Source organism: Camelina sativa, chromosome 19 (assembly GCF_000633955.1).
Source record: "Camelina sativa cultivar DH55 chromosome 19, Cs, whole genome shotgun sequence".
In the NCBI taxonomy this organism is placed as follows: Eukaryota; Viridiplantae; Streptophyta; class Magnoliopsida; order Brassicales; family Brassicaceae; genus Camelina; species Camelina sativa.
In genome coordinates, this window is record NC_025703.1 from 8,570,368 (window position 1) to 8,592,464 (window position 22,097).

The 22,097-nt window shown below is 38.1% G+C and overlaps 5 protein-coding genes and 1 pseudogene across 10 annotated transcripts in view; 1 reads left to right on the forward strand and 5 right to left on the reverse strand.

Moving 5' to 3' along the window:
• Positions 1,259 to 3,352, reverse strand: LOC104767580 (zinc finger BED domain-containing protein RICESLEEPER 2-like). 2 transcript variants are annotated; one of them, XM_010491586.2, is made up of 2 exons: positions 3,250 to 3,352; positions 1,259 to 3,102 (listed from the first exon to the last, which is right to left on the reverse strand). In XM_010491586.2, the coding sequence occupies exon 2, from the start codon at positions 2,270 to 2,272 to the stop codon at positions 1,421 to 1,423; it is 852 nt and encodes a 283-aa protein (XP_010489888.1). In that variant the 5' UTR covers positions 2,273 to 3,102; positions 3,250 to 3,352; the 3' UTR covers positions 1,259 to 1,420. Both variants share the same exon structure in this region, with proteins under 2 accessions (XP_010489888.1, XP_019096702.1).
• LOC104767581 (putative F-box protein At3g17265) lies at positions 4,404 to 5,183 on the reverse strand. Its single transcript, XM_010491587.1, has one exon. The coding sequence runs from the start codon at positions 5,181 to 5,183 to the stop codon at positions 4,404 to 4,406; it is 780 nt and encodes a 259-aa protein (XP_010489889.1).
• Positions 13,220 to 14,366, reverse strand: LOC104767583 (annotated as a pseudogene).
• LOC104765574 (zinc finger BED domain-containing protein RICESLEEPER 1-like) lies at positions 14,673 to 16,988 on the reverse strand. Its single transcript, XM_010489300.2, has 3 exons — positions 16,923 to 16,988; positions 15,004 to 16,689; positions 14,673 to 14,818 (listed from the first exon to the last, which is right to left on the reverse strand). Exon 2 carries the CDS (start codon positions 16,473 to 16,475, stop codon positions 15,018 to 15,020), a length of 1,458 nt encoding a protein of 485 aa, XP_010487602.1. The 5' UTR covers positions 16,476 to 16,689; positions 16,923 to 16,988; the 3' UTR covers positions 14,673 to 14,818; positions 15,004 to 15,017.
• On the forward strand, positions 17,276 to 19,035 carry LOC104765575. 3 transcript variants are annotated; one of them, XM_010489301.2, is made up of 5 exons: positions 17,276 to 17,384; positions 17,652 to 17,751; positions 17,850 to 17,894; positions 18,416 to 18,513; positions 18,756 to 19,035. In XM_010489301.2, exons 2-5 carry the CDS (start codon positions 17,698 to 17,700, stop codon positions 18,832 to 18,834), a joined length of 276 nt encoding a protein of 91 aa, XP_010487603.1. In that variant the 5' UTR covers positions 17,276 to 17,384; positions 17,652 to 17,697; the 3' UTR covers positions 18,835 to 19,035. The 3 variants fall into 3 exon arrangements, with proteins under 3 accessions (XP_010487603.1, XP_010487604.1, XP_010487606.1); XM_010489302.2 differs by having other exon boundaries at positions 17,658 to 17,751; XM_010489304.2 differs by lacking the exon at positions 17,276 to 17,384 and having other exon boundaries at positions 17,663 to 17,751; positions 17,850 to 17,886.
• The window catches only part of LOC104767584 (DNA (cytosine-5)-methyltransferase DRM2-like), a 4,534-nt gene continuing 1,647 nt past the window's right edge, over positions 19,211 to 22,097 (reverse strand). The window contains exons 2-4 of one of the 3 annotated variants that reach the window (XM_019241595.1): positions 21,952 to 22,051; positions 21,680 to 21,759; positions 19,211 to 20,798 (exon numbers count right to left, since the gene is read on the reverse strand). In XM_019241595.1, the coding sequence (XP_019097140.1) occupies positions 19,446 to 20,798; positions 21,680 to 21,759; positions 21,952 to 22,051 (1,533 nt within the window). In that variant the 3' untranslated portion in view covers positions 19,211 to 19,445. Of the gene's footprint in view, positions 20,799 to 20,932; positions 21,013 to 21,120; positions 21,301 to 21,679; positions 21,760 to 21,951; positions 22,052 to 22,097 lie in introns of those variants that run through there. The other 2 variants (XM_019241594.1, XM_019241593.1) reach the window with 2 other exon arrangements.

Genomic DNA, 22,097 nt, shown 5'->3' on the forward strand with positions numbered 1-22,097 from the left:
ACGTTTTTTGCGACTTTCCTCTCTCCAATAGGAATCCTCAGCATTGTCGTTCATTCCTCTCTTCTTAACCTCCTCAAATGTTACAAACAAATTCAACCCACGGTTCCGCCTAAGCATCTCAATATAATACTCAAGACCTAAATTCGTTGTCACAACCACCGGAGGCGTCCTCACCCCCGTCGTCAATTCCATATACGTTGGGATGCGATAACTCAGATTTGCCTTCTTCTCCACCAAAACGAATTTCCCAACAACTGAAACTTCTAACTCTCCTAACATTGTGGTGGCAGACAATGGAACAACACGCGACAAAAGTTTATTGTCAACTGTGAATACCCAAACACCGTCCTCAGAACACCTCCAGCAACCGGATATTACCACAATGCAACGAAGATCTTCACCCTGCATTAAAAATCACAGCTTAATTTCACAACCATCCACGAACGACATACAAAGTTGAATTTATACGACCCTATCCACAAAACCTTAAAAACCCCTACATGCGCAACCATGTCTCGTTCTCGGGGACAAAACCCCTACCTTCAACTTATGTTTCTTATCCACAAACAATCTTCCATCATCCAATCTAATAAGCAGCAAACAATCCAACGATGGAGAATAAAGCAACATAAAGTAAGGTAAGTTTTTACTTACCACTTACCTTCTATTGGTATGAAGACAAAAATGTAAAAGGGATATGAACACATAAGCATTAAACTTGACAAAGTATAGGGAGTTTTGAAAGTGGGTTTTCCTAAAAGAACTCAACACCAAAGTGGGTCTAGGTGCTATTTGCCCTAAAAAAATTCACCAACCTTCTTAGCTTTCTAAGCTTTTGTTTTCGGTATTCATATGCACACACACTTGTATTTCTGAAAAGAAAAAAAAAATCCAAAGGATATATATAGCTCACTAAGCATTCATTCATAAACAATGTGAGTAAGGAAATATATAGCTCAATATATACTTTCAAAAGCGAATGATGAACAAAACAAAAAAAAAAAAAAATCTCAAAGAAAATTCAGCTACTCTGTTTAACTTAATAGAAACAGCCCTTTTTTATAATTGACTTAAAAAAAGCTAGGTAATTATTGACATAGTAACGATTATAGTTTGGTGATGACAAAGCATATGTACTATGCTGAAAACATTACTATAAACATCGTCTTTGTCTATAACATATGTGGTCTTAATGTGAGAAAACAAGAAGAGAAAAAAAATAGTTAGATCAAAGAAACTCCAAATGTAACGTTACAACTAATATGATGTGGACTTGAGAAATTTCATTTAGTTAAACAAGGTTCTCAAATCTCAATGTTTTCTGATGTTGAAATGGAAAACAAACTTAATGAAAAAGAAGCAGATATATGAGTTTCTCACCAAGGCCCAAGCACTTTTTGTTGTTACAAATTTTACCGTGTCAAAGCTGTGACCAGCTTTTGCTGCACATCATGGCGTTCACAAGTTTGGCCTTCATGGAGACAACAAATTCTGGACACTCTCTTTTGTCAGCAACATAAGCATCCCACGATGTGGCACGTGAGATTGGAATGGAGAGAATGTCACGAGCTACTCGGGAGAGTATTGGATACTTTTGGCTCTCTTCTCTCCACCAGTCCAATGCTTTAAAGTCTTTGTTCCACTCCATTACCGGTTCTTTGATAAGGTAGGAATCGAGTTCCGATTCACCAAACTCTCTTGAAGATCCTTCAAACTTGAGAAACTCTTGAAAGAAAGCAAAATCCTCGTATGTATCAGACTTCTTCTCTTCCTTGACCTTATGTTCTAATTCTTCCCCACATTCTTCATCACTTTCATCATCTTCTTCTTCTTCTTCTTTTGAGCTATAGAAAACTGAGTCAAGTGTAGTATCCAGGCATTCTGTTTGTGGACGGATACCACTAGCTGCATAGTGAGCATATAGATTGCGTACAAAGTCCAAAACAGTTTCAGCTTTTGAATCTTCATCATTAACTTCGTTCTTTGAGCAGTAAAACTCAAGATAAGTCATCTTGAAACGAGGGTCTAAAACAGAAGCAGTTGCCAAAACCAGGAACATATCATTCCAGTACTTATCAAACCTCTCCAATATCTCCGTAGGTTTGCTGAGGAAGTGATCGTTATCATCAGCAGTCGCAAGCTCTTGGTTCAACATAAACTTCAGCTCCGCAAGAAGGTGGAAGTAGACATTAGATGTCGAATAACCTCCTTCGAAAAGCTCCTTTGCCACTTTATAAATGCAACCAGCAAGTTTGCAAAACGTTCTAATCATTTCCCAGTCTTCATCGGATGGTCAGTCATATTCCTGGTAATAACCATCCTCAACAAATACTCTCTTATCTTCCATATCTAACGCTTCTTGCAGATTACGCAAAGAGACGTTCCAGTTGGTTGGTGTCAGCTTACCCCATCCAACCAACACCCTGATCTCCTCAAGTAGCAAGTCCATATTGTCAAACACATCACCAGCCATCAACCTGAAAAGATCAGCACAACAGTAGATGCGGAAGAAGCAAGGATCAATCGGAATTTTCCCTCTCTTTCCTATCCATTTCTTGAAAGAATCAAACTCCTTATGACCAGGATCATCATAGTTAGGCACTAGAAGAGCAGAGACCTTGTTCTCAATCTCATAATCCACAAGAACAGTCTTGATTCTGTAAACAGAAACTGTTTCCCCGCGTGCATACTCGGTAGGATAGGACCCTAAGATCCATTTCCCCACCTTACACTTACGATCAACGAAATGGACACTCATACAAACGAAATCCTTGTGCCAAATAGAACCATCTTCAGAATAACTGTGATATTCATCATCATAAGCTAAAAGATCATAAGATATCGTTAGTTTCCCATCAAATTCCTTGAGAAATTTCTTGACCATCTCTTTACGCTCTTTGCGTATCTTCAATACTTCTTTCTCGAGTTGATAAACATCAAAAGGCAAGAACGGACCTATATGCCGCACAAAGGAGTCAGGACTTAAACGAGAAGTAGTAATGAGCCACTTGGCCGTACCTCTCAGAAATTTTTGATCTTTCTCCGCCTGTGTAGGAACTCGACTATCCACCACAATCGCCGAACTTAGTTTCTTCTTAACATCTAAAAATGCAGATCAAGATAACATTACACATTCAGAGGCATTTTGAGGTACTAGAAAAACTAAAATCACTAGACAGATTCAGAAATTGGAAAGTCATAATATCAAAACAAACGGAGGCCTAGAAATTAAGGAAGAAGAAACTGGACCTGAATCGGAGGAGAGATCACCGTCTTCCATAGAAGCGTTGTTGTGCTTGCGGCGGAGAGAGAAACGCTAGGGATTCGGATTTGGGGAAGAAGAGAGAATGATTTGCTCTTTTGCTTGCTACTACTTTGTTATGATTTAGGCGGGAACAGTACTACGTGGCGTTTCATTATTGGCTTCTTTTTCTGTCGACTGGTCTAATCATCGACACTATGAAAAATGGGACGTTTTGGTGAAAAAGCAAAACAGTGGACGGTCACGGACTTGAACTATTCCGAGGATATATAAAGCTATAAGCATTTGTTGATGACCTGAAAAAAATATATATCTGAAAAAAAATTCGGTTTTCATAAGCATTCAGAAACAATGTATTTAAGTAATCACCAGAATGTATTTTCAAAAGCAATTTATGAATATGATAAAGAAAAATATAAAAAAAAAAAAAATCAAAGAAAATTCAGCTACTCTGTTTATTAACTTAACAGAATCAACCCATTTTATAATAGGACAACAATATCATACCCCCATTTTCATCAAAACAATTTTTCAAAAACCCTCAATGGTAAAAATACAATATTATCCTTAATGAAAATTTTTAAAGGTTAAATATAATTAAACCAATAAGTGTTCAACGAAAAACACAGTAGCTCAGTGGTTGCGAGCTCCATGCGCACTTGCGCGCGCTCATGGTTCGAATCCCACTATGCAGGGTACAACAGGTACAACTAGGGTGCAACAGGTACAACTGGTACAATTAGGATGTTTGATTTTTATTTAAAAATTGTTAGAGGGGTAGTTTTGTCCTTTCATTAAAGAAGAGGGGTATGTAGAATTAAAGTGGATGTGTAGAAAAGAATTCTTGGGATAGAGGCACAAGAGAATTAAATTCTTTTATAATATAGACTAAAAAAAACTATGTAATTAAATTAATTATAATTTCTTCCTTTGCCCACAAATTATACTTTTAAGTACTTCAATGGATTTTAACCAAACTAGGAACATAACTGAGGAGAAATGGACAACCATCCCAGGTTTCTTGTACAATCTCTTGATGAACTTGTCTACCCTCTATAGCGAAGTATAATTTTGTCGTGGTCCTCATGGGATTAATCAATCTCAATAAGTCTGTATCACAACATACAACCATTTTATTCTTCTAATCAACCAAGAAACTCATATAAGGGACCATCATCACATCTGGTAACATAACTTTACCCAAATCCACTACCAAGAAGTTGCTCCACAACAAGTCTTTGGCCTCATCGATCTTAGTTTTTGTCACCCATATATCCATCTTTAACGAATCTGTATCATCAACCCTCTGTTGTAACAAGGCAAGTTTCCCTCCTCTAACAACTGAGAGAACCACACTAACATAACTAGTACTCTTAAAAGATAGAGGCAGACGCAGACGTTCAAATCTCTCAGTAGTGAAATCAAACTTTAGTATGAATTTAAGGAGAGAGTCTTCTTCATCTAAAGCGTACCAGTAAGCATTTCCCTTCAGAGTCACGCCATCAGAGTGAATGAAAGAATTAGGATAGACGTCATCAAGAAACCTCCATGAATCAGAGTTGAACTCATAGATATCAAACTTAAGAGGAGAAGCCTTTAGGCAGCAATAAAAATAGTCAAAAGTCAAGATTCTGTAGCTATCCCAAGATTTGTTGTTGTTGTTTACGTATCCTAAGACATACCTATCTAACAAAAGATTACGATGATTGGATTTGATCCACCTGGTTTGACCAGTACAAGGGTTCCAAACCACGAGTTTCCCGCCGTTTGGAGTCCACAATAATAAACCCTCACAGTGAATTAAGATGGGCTTAAACTGTTCTGAATCTTTTAGCTTGTTAAGTTTGACTGCAACCTCAATGGATGGATCAAAGCTGTTTTGGATTCCATGGAGATTGACACTATGAATTAGAGTATCCATTATTGCCTTGTTAGAGAATTGGCTGGAACCCTAGAGAGTATTTCTGATTCTAAATCATGTGGAAGATAAGCAAACATCATAGTGTTTGTTTATCTTGTGATGTCTCGTATGACGACTTGAGGAACAGAGGAAGACAGCGACAGAACTATAGATCGAAATTAGGGTTTAACAATTGGTATAAAATAGAGACTAGAGAGGGTATAATAGTCAATGAGCATGACTACATTTAAGAGAAAAGCTTAAGAGAATCAGGGAGAGGTTGTAATAAGGTTAGGACTTAGGAGATTGGTCTCCAAAAACTCTCTCTATATTAACAAGTGCAGAGTAAGATTATGAGTTTCTGATTTCTCTCAAAACTTAAAAGTCTACTATGTTCTGTCTAGGTTTCTTGCTGATCAAGTTTAGGGCTTTTTCGCGTTTTTGGCTTCTCATGTTTCCATCTATTCTTGATTTTTTGTGTTTGTAGAATTTGCTAACAAATGCTCTTATCTCCGGGATTCTCAGCTTATAAGGTTAACTCGATGATTATAAAGACTATTAAATTGTAAAATAAATCATGTCAGTAACTAGAAATATTTCCTAAGAACTAGAAGCCTCCTCCTCATCGTCATCTTCCTCTCGTAGAAGCTTTGGTCACTTGTATAAAGCTCTTAACATATGTTGAAGTGTAATTTGGATATGCGTTGGGTTTTAGTTACTTCGATTGCGTTAAGGCTTCTTACAAAGTTGCCCTCCAGTACTCCGTGCATTCACATACACGGACTTGAGTAAGAACACCAAAAATGTAATTTCAAAAGTAAAAGAATGATACATAAAAAATAAAATAAAAGTTTCAGCTACTCTGTTTATTTTACGATTGACTAAGTTAATAAACCTTTAATCCTCTGCTTGCAGGATTACTTAAACTACCTCACTGAATTTGAACCAAACTTGGAACATAACTGACGAGAAATGGCCAACAAATTTTTGGTTGCTGTGCAGTCTCTTGATGAACTTGTATACCCTCTTTAGCAAAGTAAATTATGGTCGTCGTTTTAATGCCAATCTTTGTATTATCAGAGCACACCACGATTTTATTCTCCTCGTCAACCAAGAAACTCATGTACATCAACGTCTCACTTGTTAATATAACTTTACCAAAATCTACTACCAAGAAGTTGCTCCAAGACAAGTCTTTGTCCTCATCGACCTTAGTTTTGATCACCCATATATTCATCTTTAACGAATCTGTTGTAACAAGGCAAGTTTCTCCTCTCTAACAACTGATAGAACCACAGTTTGATCATTGTAATTCTTCTGGAAAGGAAGAGATAGATGTCCAAATCTCTCTCTTGTGAAATCAAACTTGAGTATAAATTTGCTTTTTGTTGTAAAACACTTGGAGTGGACTTCCATAACCGGCCCGTTATGTGTCTTGATGTGTAAGGCCCATGGCCTATTTACTATTGCCTAGTCAGTTTTAGCCTTTGACATTGCTATATATATTGTAACCTCTATTCGATTCTAATAATAAGAGTAAGAGAATTACAACTTTAGATTCTCTAGTTTACAACACGTTATCAGCACGAAGCTCTAAAGCCAGCTGAGAAAAACCCTAACCCTAAAACCCTAAACCGCCGCCGCACGTAACTCCTTGTTCGTCCAAGCTCGGCGATAGTTCAAACTCTCGGCGATCGGTTCCTGTTCGTGACCAGTTCGTGATCAATCCTCGTTCGTGGTCCGGTTCTGTTCGTGATCAAGTTTTTATTCATAACTTGTTCGAGGTTCGAGGTCAATCCCTGTTCGTGGTCAAGCTTCAGTTCGTGATCAAGTTCTGTTCGAGACTAGTCTGAGGTTCGTGATCAAAATCAAGGTATATCTGAGGTCTTTAGCTCCCGGATCAATTCCAGTCAACCCCAAACGGTGCAAGGTAAATAATCAAACCTTATTAGAACCTATGAAATCGAATCTGATCTTAAAATCTAATGGAACCCTAAAATCTACAAGTACACAATCAACAAACAAAACCCTAAGCTTTTAGACCCTAAAACCCAAAATCTTAAAAACTCTAAAATCGATTTGCTGTGAGGTTTAGGCCTGCTTAGATTGTTTGAAAATTGAACCAATTATGATATGTTTAAAATCCGGTTGTGTTTGATTGTTTGCTTGGTGCATGAGAACCTTAGAACTTAAACCCTAAAATCGAAAATATGAATCTGTTTGTTCTAAGTTTAAATTCTGATTGTTCTTGATTGTTTGTTTAAAATCAAAACCCTAAAATCCTAATTAAAATCGGAATATTAGAGAAATTCTATTTTCCTAGACTTTGTGTTTATCCTGTTTTAAGAAAAATGAAATTTTATCTAAGAAAAGGAAAATTGCTAAAACCTGAAATTGTGCAGATTTCCTGTTCATACTAGAACTTGTCTAGGACTGTTTTCATGCATAAATAGGCCACGAAATTATGTGATTAAACAAGACATTATACACAAAAAATAATCGGCATGTTTCGGTCTTAAATACCGCATGTCCCAAACGAAAATAAATCCATGGTTCGGTCTTAAATACCGCATGGCCTAGACTAAAACAATTGGCATGGTTCGGTCTTAAATACCGCATGTCCTAAGATTAAAAAAAATTGCATGGTTCGGTCTCAAATAACGCATGACAATAATCGGGTGCATGTTTTGTATTTTATAATGGGCATTAAATACTAAGATTAACCTGAAATCAAAGGACCTATGTGAGTGAATTGAGAATGATAGTGATTGCACTGAAAATAGATATAAGGTGATCTTACATATACGCCATGATCTTGCTGAGAGTCTCAAGAACCAATAACTTACAATAGAGAATCTTCTTGAGCTTTGGACAGAGTTGAAAAACAGATATGGACACCAAAAGACGGTGCTCCTACCAAAGGCTCAATTTGATTGGAAAAACCTAAGGATCCAGGACTACAAATCCGTGGATGAGTATAACTCAGAGCTATTTAAGATAGTCTCAATCCTAAGGTTATGTGGTAAGGAGGTTACTGAGGAAGACTTGCTAGAGAAGACATTCTCAACCTTTCACACCAATAACATACTGCTTCAGCAACAGTATCGTGAAAGGGGTTTCAAAACTTATGCAAGTCTCATCTCTTGTTTGCTGCTTGCTGAGCAAAACAATGAGTTGTTGCTAATAAACAGTGCAATGAGACCTCCTGGTTCTGCCCCATTACCGGAAGCCCACAAAGTCGATTTGACATGGCAAAGAAAAACCCTAAAGAACCCTAAAGAGCCAAAAGAGACTAAAGAGCCTAACTATGTCCATAGGGAAAAGTGTGGTCGTGGCCATGGGAGAAGTGGACGTGGTGGTCCTGGTCGTGGGACCTATCAAGGACACAATTTTGGTGGTCAAGGCCGTGGAAACCGATTCTGCTTCGGCCAGGGTCAGGGTAAAGGCCGCGGGCAATTTAAACCGCAATATAAGACCAAGCCCACTTGCCATAGATGTGGTATGGAGAACCACTGGGTAAAGACATGCATAACTCCTAAGCACCTTGTTGATCTCTATTAAGAGAGTTTGAAAAGGAATCCAGAAACTAATCTGGTTCATCTCGATGGTGAAGAAGATTTCAACCATGAGAATGATGACCAATTGGATTATAAGACTTCAGATTGTCTAGGAGAGGATAATTAAATTTAAAATTGTCTTGATTTAATTTCTATGTTTTATGCTTTGAATTTTATTGAATTATGATTTTGGTTTAAATTCAATTATATTATTACCTTTAAATATGCATTTGTTATGCTTTATGGCTAAAAAACATAATTCTTGTCCATATTGAGAAATGGCTGAGGACAAGAATATAATTGTGGTGGATAGTGGATCAAGCCACACAATTTTGAATGATAAGAGATATTTTGCATAATCTCATTTTGAAAAATGCCAATATTAGCAAAATAGCGGGTATAACAAGTTTTATTGAAGGCTACGGCCAGACACACATCTTGAACTAAGTGATGCCTTATATTCACCCAGCTCAAAATGAGCATATTGAGTTTAAAAAGACATTCGTTTGAATGGTTTACATGTTGAAACTAAGGGTTAAGGAAACCAAGAGTTCCTATACATTATTGAAATCACCCAAGGATATAAGAAAATCCTAAGAGACTATACCCGCATTATTTACTGGTTTTTACCATGCCAAGATTAATATGATAGAGGCTAATTTGGCAATGAACAAGATAATCAATGAACAATTCACTTTATGGCATGACCGGCTTGGCCATCCGGGTTCTAACATGATGCGTATGCTGATATTAAATTCAAAAGGCCACACTCTTAAAGAGAGAAGAGTTATTCCTAAAATCTCATGTGTGTAGCATGTACACAAAGGAAACTCATTATAAGGCCATCACCAGGAAAAGTAATTAAAGAGATTTTCCACTTAAGACTATAGGTCTAGATAATGTTGGTGAATTTACATCTCAAGCGTTTAATGAATGTTGTATATCCATGGGGGGAAGTGTGGAACACCCTGTGGAACATGTCCATACACAAAATGGATTAGCTGAATCCTTCATTAAACGGATCCAATTGATTGCTCGACCATTACTCCTAAGGTCGAAGCTTCCTGTATCGGCTTGGGGACACGCAGTAATACATGCAACAAAGTTTATACGCATCAGGCCATCTAGTGAGAATAAATATTCGCCATCCCAATTATTAACGGGTCATGAGCCAGACATATCCCATCTAAAATATTCGGGTGTGCCGTTTATGTACCGATTGCATCATCACATAAAATAAAGATGGGACCTCAAAGGAGGATGGGAATATATGTTGGATATGATTCTCCCACCATTATTAAGTATCTTGAGCCAACTACGGGTGATTTATTTAAGGCCAGATACGCGGATTGTCAGTTTGCTGAATCCGAATTTCCTTTGTTGGGTGGAGAGAATAACAAGCTGGTCAAAGAGATATCATGGAATCAAACATCCTTAAATTGGCAAGATCCTCGGACTCTAGCATGTGATGCAGAGGTCCAAAAGATTATACATTTGCAAAAGCTAGCTATTCAATTGCCAGATTCCTTTGCTGACCCAAAGAGAGTAACAAAATCGTACATACCAGCTTGTAATGCACCAGTACGTATTGATGTTCAGAAGGAACACAATAATCAAGTTGCTACAGAGTCTAAGGCTCGTTTGAAACGAGGTAGACCGTTAGGTTCCAAAGATAAGAACCCTCGAAAATCTAAGAAAGGTGCAAAACAAACCGAGGTTAAGAAAATTATAGACATGGCCACGGCAAATCCTAAGGTACCAAATGAGGTTTGGGACGCTGAACCTCAAGGACCTGAAGGTATTGATAATAATGAGATCTCAATCAATTATATCATGTCTGGAATAAAATGGAACCGTAAGAATGTCAACATTGATGAAGTATTTGCATATAAGGTAGCACTTGAGATAAATGAGGATCATGAACCCACGTCTATATTAGAGTGCACTCAAAGTAAAGATTGGCTAAAATGGAAAGAAGCCATTGACGTAGAGTTAAAATCTTTAAAGAAGAGGAATGTGTTTGGTCCGATCTTAAGGACACCATTCGATAGAAAGCCAGTTGGACATAAGTGGGTCTTTGTAAGAAAGAGAAATGAGAATAATGAAATCGTGAGATATAAGGCACGACTTGTAGCACAAGGATTCTCTCAAAGACCAGGAATAGATTATGAGGAGACATACTCCCCTGTGATGGATGCAACGACTTTTAGATATCTAATAAGTCTGGCTATAAGAGAAAAACTGGATTTGCGGTTAATGGATGTTGTAACCGCATATTTATATGGTCCATTGGAAAATGAAATTTATATAAGATTACCATAGGGTTTTGAGCTCAAAGATAAGAGTGGTTCTCGAGAACAGTACTGCATAAGGCTGAACAAATCCCTTTATGGACTGAAACAAAGTGGTCGAATGTGGTACAATCGATTAAGTGAGTACTTAGCTAAAGAAGGCTATAAGAATGACCCAATCAGTCCATGTATATTTATAAAGAAGTTTGCAAACAAAGGGTTTATAATAATAGCAGTGTATGTGGATGATTTAAACATCCTTGGGACCTCTGGTGAAATTGCCCAAACAGTAGAATATCTAAAGAAAGAATTTGAAATGAAAGACCTATGTAAGACTAAGTTCTGTTTGGGATTGCAACTTGAGTACATAGATAATGGAATCCTTGTGCATCAAATGGCATATACTGAAAAGGTACTCAAGAGGTTTAATATGGACCAAGCTCACCCATTGACCAGCCCAATGGTTGTGAGGAGCCTTGACTTGGATAAAGATCCATTTGGTCCAAAGAAGGACGATAAAGAATTTCTCGGTCCTGAAGTGCCATACCTCAGTGCTATAGGAGCGTTAATGTTCTTGGCTAGCCACACTAGACCAGACAGAAGTTTTGCAGTGAACCTCCTAGCAAGATTTAGTTCTTGTCCGACCCAAAGGCATTGGAACGGTATCAAACATATATTGCGTTACCTACAAGAAACGACAGATTTGGGTTTGTTTTATACTAACTATAACAAAGAAGGTTTAGTTGGTCTTGTTGATGTAGGTTACTTATTGGATCCACACAACTCAAGGTCTCAAACCGGTTATGTTTTTACACACGGTGGTACAGCAATCTCGTGGCGCTCTATGAAGCAAAGTATTGTGGCCACTTCGTCTAATCATGCGGAGATCTTAGCAATTCATGAAGCCGGACGTGAGTGTGTTTGGTTGAGGTCAATGACTCAACATATCAGGACAGATTGTGGCATGATCGACGATAAGAAAGCAACGGTCATATACGAAGACAATACGGCCTGCATCGCACAGCTCAAGTGGAAGATCAGCCAACACCATAGTTTATGTATCTTATGATTTCTCGTATGAATACCTGAGTGAAGACAGCGACACGACTGCAATAGAAATTAGGTTTAAAAATTTGTATATAGAGAGAGGGTACAATAGTCAATTTCTTGCTGATCTAGTTTAGGGCTTTCTCGCGCTTGGTTTCTCAAATTGCTTGATTTGTGTTTGTCTCTCTCTAGCAATTTCTTTTATTAGTTCTCCCGGATTCTCAGCTCAAAGGGTTTACTCGATGAAGACTATTATTATATCTGTAAGATAAATCATGTCAATAACTGAAAATCTTTCCTAAGAACTAGAAACTCCATGATTTCACTAGAATTGACCAATGTTCTGAAATTACTAAAGGAAGTGCACTGTGGATTCTTCAGAACCAAGGACGAGTTAGTCACAAGACGTGACATTAATGCTACAAGAAACAGATTTCAAACTTCTCAGAGTAGACTTTTTGTTTTTGTCTTTAAAATTGAGATTCATTCAGTAGAAACTTTCATTTATGCATGCATTGTGATCTCTGTCATTCTGTTAGAAACCTTAAAGCATATTCCATAGCGGTGAATGTGGGTGTTTTCACTATATTCTTTCGCATTGATCTGATTAGGGAATGTATCCTCAAAGTCAAATGATCTGAATGAGATTCATTCAGTAGAAACTTTCATTTATGCATTGTGATCTCTGTCATTCTTTCACTATATTCTTCCGTATTGTATTTGATTTACTTTTCATAGCCGAAGTAAGACTTACAGAGCTCTTAACATATGTTGAAGTGATTCAATCTTCCATTACTTCACTACAAATTTGGATATGCGTTGGCTTTGAGTTTCACTTGGAATGCGTTAAGGCTCCTTACGAAGTTAATTGGCCTCCAGTCCGTGACTGTATAACAAATCACAAATAGAGATCAATTTAAAGAGAATGCTAACCCGAAACCAGATACAGTAACGATATGTACATATCTAAAGCTCTCAGGTTTGCATGACAAGAACACTATCTTTATGTGCTATGTAGTAAGCAATTATATTGTAAGAGTGAAAAACAGGGAATGAATCATAGAGGCTCATATGCTTTAGTTTTAATTTCTCTATATCAGAAATGCTCTGTTATAAGAATCCAATTCAACTAAGGTAATACATTTGAGTTTACCTTCTTTGCTTTCGTTTTCTTTTTGCCTTTGGGGTGTGTGTTTTTCTAAATGTTAACCAAACTTGGAACATAACTGACGAGACGTGGCCACTTAATGATCAATTCCTTTGTAACGTCTTTGTAGACTTCTTTATACAAATCCACCCCAACAATGTAGACTCTGGTCTTATCTTCATCTTCCATGTCTCTATTACCACACACTGCCACTTTATTCTCCTCGTCCAACAAGAAACTTAGCACACTCATCCGAGTTGGTAACATGAATTTACTAAAAATCAATCACTAAAAACTGCCTCCATGACAAGTCTTTGGCCTCATCAAACTTATTGGTCACCCATATCTTTATCTCTGTTGAAAGCATATGAAAATTCTGCTTCAACAAGGAGATCTTTTCTTCTCTAACAGATGATAGAACCGCGATATCATCGTAATCAAAACTCTGATACGAAAGAGGAAGACGCACAAGTCTCTCTGCTGTGAAATCAAAACTCATCAAGAACAAATCTGTTTCTTTCTCTTCACCAACCCAGTAAGTGTTTCCATTCAAAGACACGCCAAAATAAAATATATCACAGGTGATGCCATCATCGATAACCTTCCAAGAAGCAGAGCCAAAATCAAAGATCTCAAACTCAACCCGGAGTTTCTGATCGTGGTCGTAGTAACGGCAAATCCTCAAGATTTTGTAGTTATGGCTGTTGCAAGAAGATTTGCTGTTTACATATCCGAGAGTATAGGAACCGTTATGCCGGTAACGATTCCTGGGTTTGATCGACCTGGTTTGACCGGTACAGGGGTTCCAAACAACGAGCCGAGTGTTCTCATTTGTGGTGCATAATAACAAACCGTCGCAGTGAAAGATGTTAAATATTTTCAAATCCTTCACCCTGCTGAGTTTGCCTGAAACCTCCACAGATGGATCAACGCTGTTGCGAATCCCATTGAGATTGACGCTGATTGAGTGAACCCTACGATTCATCAGTAAGATCATTTCCCTCGCGGCTTTATCCAAGTTCTGTTTTACGAATCTCGGATCTCTGAACAAAGCGTACCATCGTTTACAAGTAGTCTTCAATTTCGCTAAAGACTTCGCCGGAACCCTAGAGAGTATTTCCGATTCCAAATCGTGTGGAAGATCAGTAATCATCATCATCGTCTCTTCGGTGATTTTTTTGATCTCGAGGAAGAAAAGGTGGGAAATGGGGAAACGACAGCGTTTAGCCCAATATAATAGGTTCATAAGTGAACAAACGACAGCGTTTCCTTTTATTTGCCGGTGAGTTTTTTTTTTTACCAAAAGCAATAACATTACTAAATTTCTTAGGATAAGATGTTGACAAATAATACCAAAAAACCAATACCCAACAATAATAATAGGTTATCGATTATACATGTGATTTTGATTAGAGCTTAGAGGTCATCAAATCCAATAAGACAAAAACACCAAACCCAACAACATCAAGTTCAAATCTAATCAATCTTTCATAATAATAGTCTTTGAAACAAAAGGACAGAGAAGTCACATGCGAAGAAAAATAGTCTTTGAAACAAAGGACCGACTGAGTGAAAGGTCAAATGCGAGGAGCCATTCCACGAAATTAACATAGCCTGAAATGATAAAGCATAGTTCTCATTAGAAAAGATCAAGGAACACGCAACATGAAACTCAGGTTCGAACCTTTACTTTGGTGACCCATAACAAGGATTTGGTCAAGAAACTTCACATCTAATCTACTTACTGAATAACAGTGGTATTGAGTATTCATCAAGGGCATAGCATTTAATGTTCTTACCAATATTGGCCATATCAAAATCGTGGCCAGCTCTCGCTGCACATTATGGCGTTCACAAGTTTATCCTCCATGGAGACAATAAACTCAGGACACTCTCTCTTGTCAGCAACATAAGCACGGTGCGATGTGCCACGAGAGATTGGAATGGAGAGGATGTCACGAGCTACTCTAGAGAGGATCGGGTACTTTGCGTTCTTTTCTCTCCACCAGTCTAGTGCATTGAACTCTTTTTTCCACTCCATAATTGGTTCTTTGAGATAAGAATCAAGTTCTGATTCTTGAAACTCCCTTGAAGATCCTTCAAACTTGAGAAATTCTTGAAACAAAACAAAGTCCTTGTATCCATTAGGCTTCTTCTCCTCCTCTTTTTCATCCTCTTTTTCTTCCTCTTCTTCTTCTGCTTCTACGCCGAAGAGAAACTTAAACAAACTCAGGGATTTTGGCTTCACTGAAGCATCCGGACATTTTGGTAGTGGACTGATATCACCAGCTGCATATCGAGCATATAGATTGCGTAAATAGTCCAAAACAGTTTCAGCTTTTGAGCCTTCCTCATTGAGTTCCTTCTTTGAGCAGTAAAACTCAAGATACTTCGTCTTGAAACGAGGGTCTAAAACAGAAGCAGTTGCCAAAACAAGGAACATATCATTCCAGTACTTAACAAACCTCTCCAATATCACCTTTGCTTTGCTGAGGAAGTAATCACTACCACCGTTCTTAAGCTCTTCCTTCAGCATAAACTTCAGCTCCGCAAGAAGGTGGAAGTAGACATTAGACGTTGGATACTCTCCATCAAAAAGCTCCTTTGCAACTTTGTAAATGCAACCCGCGAGTTTGCAAAAAGTTTTAATCGTTATCCATTCCTCATCAGTTGGTTGTTCACAATTCTCGTAATCCTCATCCTCTTCGAAAACATTCACAGCTTTTTGCAGATTACACAACGTCACATCCCAATTCTTCGGTGCCATTCTTCCCCAACGAAACAACATCCGAACACGATCCCTCAGCCATATGCTAATGTCCTTGAAAACATCATCAACCATTAACCGGAAAATGTCAGAACAGCAATAGATGAGGAAAACTCGAGGATGGATCTCACTCTTCCCTCTCTCTTCAATCCATCTCCTAAAATCATCGAACGCTTCAACACCAAGATCACTATAGTTAGGCATAAGAAGAGTCGAGACCTTGCTCTCAATCCCATAATCCAAGATAACATTCTTAATAGAATCAACATAAATGTCCTTCACACGCAGAGACGCACGAGGATGGTACCCCAACACCCATTTATTCATCTTCCAGTTCTCATCAGCGAAATAGGCGCTGATACCGATGAAATCCTCGTTCAAAATAGGTCCATCAATGGCATCACTTGTCCAATCCCCAAGTACAAACCATTCATAACAGAGTGTTAGTTTCCCTTCTCCATCATTCAGCATTTTCTTGACCTTCTCTTTACCTTCTTCATGCATCTCTAGAACCGCGCTCTTGAGTTTAGATGTGTCGAGAGAGAACTCCGGGCAGACGGTATGGATCGACTCAGCAATGAATGAGTTCTGAACTGAAGGATTAACCCCATAGCAACTTTGGCCATAGATCTATAACGACGTCTCTCTTCCTCCAGCGGAGAAGAAGAATCAACCTCATCATCAACAGAATCTTCCAGCTTTCGTTTCTTTTTCACATCTAAAAATCACCATGATGCAACAATGTTAAGAGTATCACTATACAGTTCAGCGTCACTTAAGAACACATAATAAGCAGTGAAACAAACGACTCTTATATATGCGAACAGACATAACCCAACAATGGAAAGTTACAGAACAAAGGGGACAGAGACTTAGGATAAAACCCTAGAAATTGGGATCGAATACATAGAAAAGATTCAGAATTTAGCTATATGGAGAAGAAATTAGGACCTGAACCGGAGCCGGAAGCGAGATCACCATAGTCCATAGCAACTTTTTTTTTTTTTTGGGGGAGACGAAGTGAGAGAGAATTAGGGTTTTTTCGAATTAAAGTGACGATTCCAGTTTTCGATGTTTAGAGTTAGAGGGCTAGTAGGGGTCTGAAGCTATATATTAGTTTTGGCGGGAAATGCTACGGATGAGTATATCCACGTAGGATATTTTATTACCCTCTGATTACATCTACGGTTATTAACGCGAACAATGGACGGATGAGATTGTTTCAAATATTTTACTTGGAATATATAAATGGGCCTTTATTTGTTTGGGCCTTTTGTAAATAAAAACGTAAGGATGTCGTTTATGTAAGTTTTTACCTGAAGTCTTAAACCGGAGGAAGCAGTCACCGTTGAAACTGAGTGCTTGTCTCCGTCTCTCTCAAGCTCGAAATTTTGCCGTCCGGTCTGTTCTCCGGTAAGTCTCGATCTTGTTGTCTTTCTATCTCTTTCCTTTCGCTCTCTATATGGTTTGATCTTGTTGTATTGATGCTTTTATCTATTTCCTCTCTTTAATCCAATATCTTTGCCTTCTCCATTTCGTGTTTACGATCCTAACTGAGTATCAGATTTGGTATTTTAATGGCTGCCGGATTGTAGCTTAAGGGGTTTTAGGGTTTTCAATTGTGTGTATTTCATCGACTCTTCTGATCCATAGTTGCGATATTTTGTGTTAACGTGATAGGAAAAGATACTGTGATTAAAGAAGCTCAAGAGATCTCTTTGTGAAAATGCCGTCTCTGCAAACTTCTCTGCCTCCTGAACTCGCTAACAATGTGGTTAGGGTCAGTACCAATGTCCTCATTTTTAACCTGTGATTTGTTTTTTTTTCTTTCTTTGTTGCTATTTCACTGATCTATTCGTCTCTTTTTTTAATGGGCAGTTGTACCGAGAGTGTCTTCGTAGAGCTAAATTTATTGGTAAGCAGGTGAGATTTACAACTAAATATGAACCTGCTTTGTCAGACTCAGAGATACTATGTTGTTTTCAATGGGATTGTGTTTGGTTTTGATTGCCATTCTTGTTTGTAGCATAGTGTTTTGGATACAATGATTTCATTTTTAGGGCTTTGAAACTAAATCGAGTTTATATAGATGCCGGTTGAAATCTATCACTGTTCTTTACCTGATGTTTTGTCTTTTTAGTCTCTAGTAACTCAGAGCAGAAAGGTAGAGAATTTTTAGTTTAGAGTCAGCCAGTCAGGATACTTTGTCTTTGAGGCTACGCCCAAGAACTCGCGTCTATTGACACTTTTTAGAGTTGATTCTCTTGACCCACTTGAGGTCTTTATACAAGAATACAGTTTGATATGATGCAACCACCAAAGGTCGAGACTGATATATTATCAGCACTTGTGTTTTGATTCCACGAGAAAGAGATTTGTGCTTTTCTTATTGGAGGAGATATAGGAGCTGAACTTTGTTCTGTTTACTCGTTTGTGTTATGCAGCAACACAACACTGAGCTAGTGGTTGGTATGGTGAGGCAACAGTTTAAGAAATATATGAATGAGACAGACCCTGAGAAGATTCAGAAGCTTAAAGATGAGTAAGTTTTTTTTGTTTTTCTCCAATCTTTGGTGAATGTTATATACTAGTAGAGAACCTTGTGATTACTGATTAGATCAAATGTACAACTTGTTCGTTGAGGCATGTATTGCAAAAAGATGATGTTTCACACAAACACACACACACACACAGCTGCTCGAGATCATATTACTACAAAATACTCTTGGATATATAAATGTAAGTTTGAAATGACTCAAAATTCTCTGATATGGTATTTGGCAGTGCTGCGCGGGGACTTATCAATCATATGTTGTTTGAGTCGGCAAAGCTGACAGGAGGCAAGGTTAGCCAGAGATCCTGATGCAGTCTGGTTGCAGGCTCCCTTTGTGCTCTTTCGCTCTCTCTCTATCTCTTTGGTTCAAGGCTTGTAGGGTAATAATGCAACTAAGTTGGCTTTAATAAAAGACTTCATCGACTAGCGTCTGTGACCAAACATTGATAATTTTGGTATGCAATCATTCAAATGGTTATCTACTTCAAGTCAATTCATAAAGTTGATCGACTCTGGTTTCGATTATAGTTTATATTATATATATTAGACACTTCCGATCATAAACAATTTAGTTTGACCAAATGAGTCTAAAAATAACCCTTTCGACTGAGAATGAATATGATTTGCACACACAAAAAAAGAGAGTATAATTGCAAGAAACTAACATTGCGCAACTCAAAGCGAATTCAGAAAAAGGGCTAATATATTACATAAATGTGAGCAGAATACAACATTGACATACATGATTCACTGCTTATCTCTCCAAAAAGTAGCATAGCTATAAAATAAAAAGAACAAACCCACGTTCTATGCGGATTATGGAAGAACATTTAAGCATCGTTTTTTTTTTTACAAAAGAACAGTTCTCTAATAGATTCAAACCATGGAAGTCTTTAGAAAAGAAAGATGCAGACAAGTCATCAACTTAACTCCATCATATCTCTCACACGTTTCAAGATACGGACAAACTCATTGAACAACGAGTAATCAAACTCAGAAGCTTCTCTTCTTGAGGTTTCTTTAGAGAGATCAGGAGGTGTTGATGGGTTCTGGCAAATGATAAAGTCAAATCCCTCAAACCTCTGCACCAAATTCTCCAGCTTGTTTGTCGTTAAGTTCTTGATGTCTTCAATCTGTACAAGCTCTCCGGTTTGTCCTGAAGTCTGCCACCATCTTTTCAGTATGTTACGGCTCAATCCACAGGACTCTACCGAGACTACGCCTTTTAGATGGATTCCAAGACGGTTCAACGCAATTTCTGCACCACCAATCCCGCTAAAGAGTGATAAAACTGTTAATCCTTCAGGAAACATAGCCTTGAGTACAGAGAGATGGTAGCCCAATGTGTCTGTTTGGAAGCAGTAATCAAACAACTTTAATCTTTCCGCCAATCTTCCACCACCGATGTTTGTGTGGTTTGCTGGATATCCCATAATGCACTCCATATGATCAGGTTCCACAGGTGAGAGGATGTTTGGAGCAATCCATATGAGATTTGAGGTGTGACAATGTCGAAGTATTAGAGTCTGGTCTTGTTGAGTAGGCTTTCCCCTGCATTCAGCTATACGGCGTCCAATTCGTTCACAGAGAAGAGTTACATCTTTTGTCCTAGTACACGAGCCGCCATTCAGATGCTTTCTGATATCCCATTGTGGCCACCAACTCTTCATTAGTGGCATAGCATCTTGTATAGTCAACCGAGGTTTTGGGAGGATATTGAACCGGTTTTGAATGGGAAGATTGTGCAGGTACCCTTCTGTCCTACGGAGGGGCGAACACAACCGAGTATCTACATGTTCTGGGTGAATTCCAAACATGAAAGACGAGATCTTCGACCACCAGCCAGGAGATAATTCACCTAAGTTTCCATAGAAGAAATAAGGTCGTTTGGCTACATTTGGGCCAAGACTCTGGGACAAACGTGGCTGCATTACTCTAGGAAATTCATATGTGTCCTCTTTTGACTCATCTTGCATCCATGGGATTTCCATAAACGAGCTTGAGTCTCCCATATATTCGGGTCTTAACCGTTTCCCTCTGTCATCGTAGTCAGTGCATTCATCGGGGTAGGCATTCTCATTCTCATCCTCATCTTTTGGTCGTTTACCCTTTGAGGTCTCTCCCGCATTGGCAGTGGCAGGGAAAGGATAAGAGTCAATACCAGGATCTGGTTTTATATTAGCAGTGCCAGTCGACGAACCCCCATCAACACCAATAAATCTCCAACTCTTTGAAAGACATGTACGATTCACTGCAGGAGCCGCTGAAACTTTCTACAGTGACACCAAATATCACTAAGTAAAACTCCAACAATATCTTAGTTCAATTAATAGAAGGGAATGAGATGGTTTTGGTGAATTATTTGAGGGCGAGAAAATATTACTTCGAAATATTAGAATGAACATACCTTTTCTATATCTTCACGGTCACTAGGAAATTCACCAGTAACAATGGACTCAGCAAGGTCAGACATCCGACCTTTTGTACCTGAAGAGGCGTAAAATAGATTATTTATCAGTGCAACAGGACGGGCTGCAAAACAAATGATATAATTTTTCACCTTAAAATTATCATAATCACCCCTAACTGCATTACCAAGATATGTTTGATGTCTGTATTGTTTCTTCAAACATATAATAGTCGTCATGGATTGAACACATAAGTGCCTAAGTTGCTCACCTATCTTCTCAATTGCCAATGAAATTTCATCGTTAGAGAATCCCATTTCCATTAAATGCAAAGTCTTGTCCATTGTTTCAAACAATAGTTCATTGGGAACCTGAATGTAAAGCAAAAAACAAAGGTTAGAGATAATAAAGGTAACAACAACATGAAATATACAGAATGAAGACAAAAGACAGGTAGTGGAAACTGGAATCTACTAAGGCGAACCAACAAAAGGACATACAGTACGAATAACACATTGAAAAGAAAATCAACAGCCAAAGTTCAAAGCACCACNTAAATCTCCAACTCTTTGAAAGACATGTACGATTCACTGCAGGAGCCGCTGAAACTTTCTACAGTGACACCAAATATCACTAAGTAAAACTCCAACAATATCTTAGTTCAATTAATAGAAGGGAATGAGATGGTTTTGGTGAATTATTTGAGGGCGAGAAAATATTACTTCGAAATATTAGAATGAACATACCTTTTCTATATCTTCACGGTCACTAGGAAATTCACCAGTAACAATGGACTCAGCAAGGTCAGACATCCGACCTTTTGTACCTGAAGAGGCGTAAAATAGATTATTTATCAGTGCAACAGGACGGGCTGCAAAACAAATGATATAATTTTTCACCTTAAAATTATCATAATCACCCCTAACTGCATTACCAAGATATGTTTGATGTCTGTATTGTTTCTTCAAACATATAATAGTCGTCATGGATTGAACACATAAGTGCCTAAGTTGCTCACCTATCTTCTCAATTGCCAATGAAATTTCATCGTTAGAGAATCCCATTTCCATTAAATGCAAAGTCTTGTCCATTGTTTCAAACAATAGTTCATTGGGAACCTGAATGTAAAGCAAAAAACAAAGGTTAGAGATAATAAAGGTAACA

Coding starts and splice junctions, on each gene's coding strand:
- LOC104767580 (XM_010491586.2), bottom strand. CDS start 2,272: ATGATTAGAACGTTTTGCAAACTTGCTGGTTGCATTTATAAAGTGGCA.
- LOC104767581 (XM_010491587.1), bottom strand. CDS start 5,183: ATGGATACTCTAATTCATAGTGTCAATCTCCATGGAATCCAAAACAGC.
- LOC104765574 (XM_010489300.2), bottom strand. CDS start 16,475: ATGCATGAAGAAGGTAAAGAGAAGGTCAAGAAAATGCTGAATGATGGA.
- LOC104765575 (XM_010489301.2), top strand. CDS start 17,698: ATGCCGTCTCTGCAAACTTCTCTGCCTCCTGAACTCGCTAACAATGTG. Junction 17,752..17,849: donor TCGCTAACAATGTGGTTAGG/GTCAGTACCAAT, acceptor TTTAATGGGCAG/TTGTACCGAGAGTGTCTTCG. Junction 17,895..18,415: donor CTAAATTTATTGGTAAGCAG/GTGAGATTTACA, acceptor TGTGTTATGCAG/CAACACAACACTGAGCTAGT.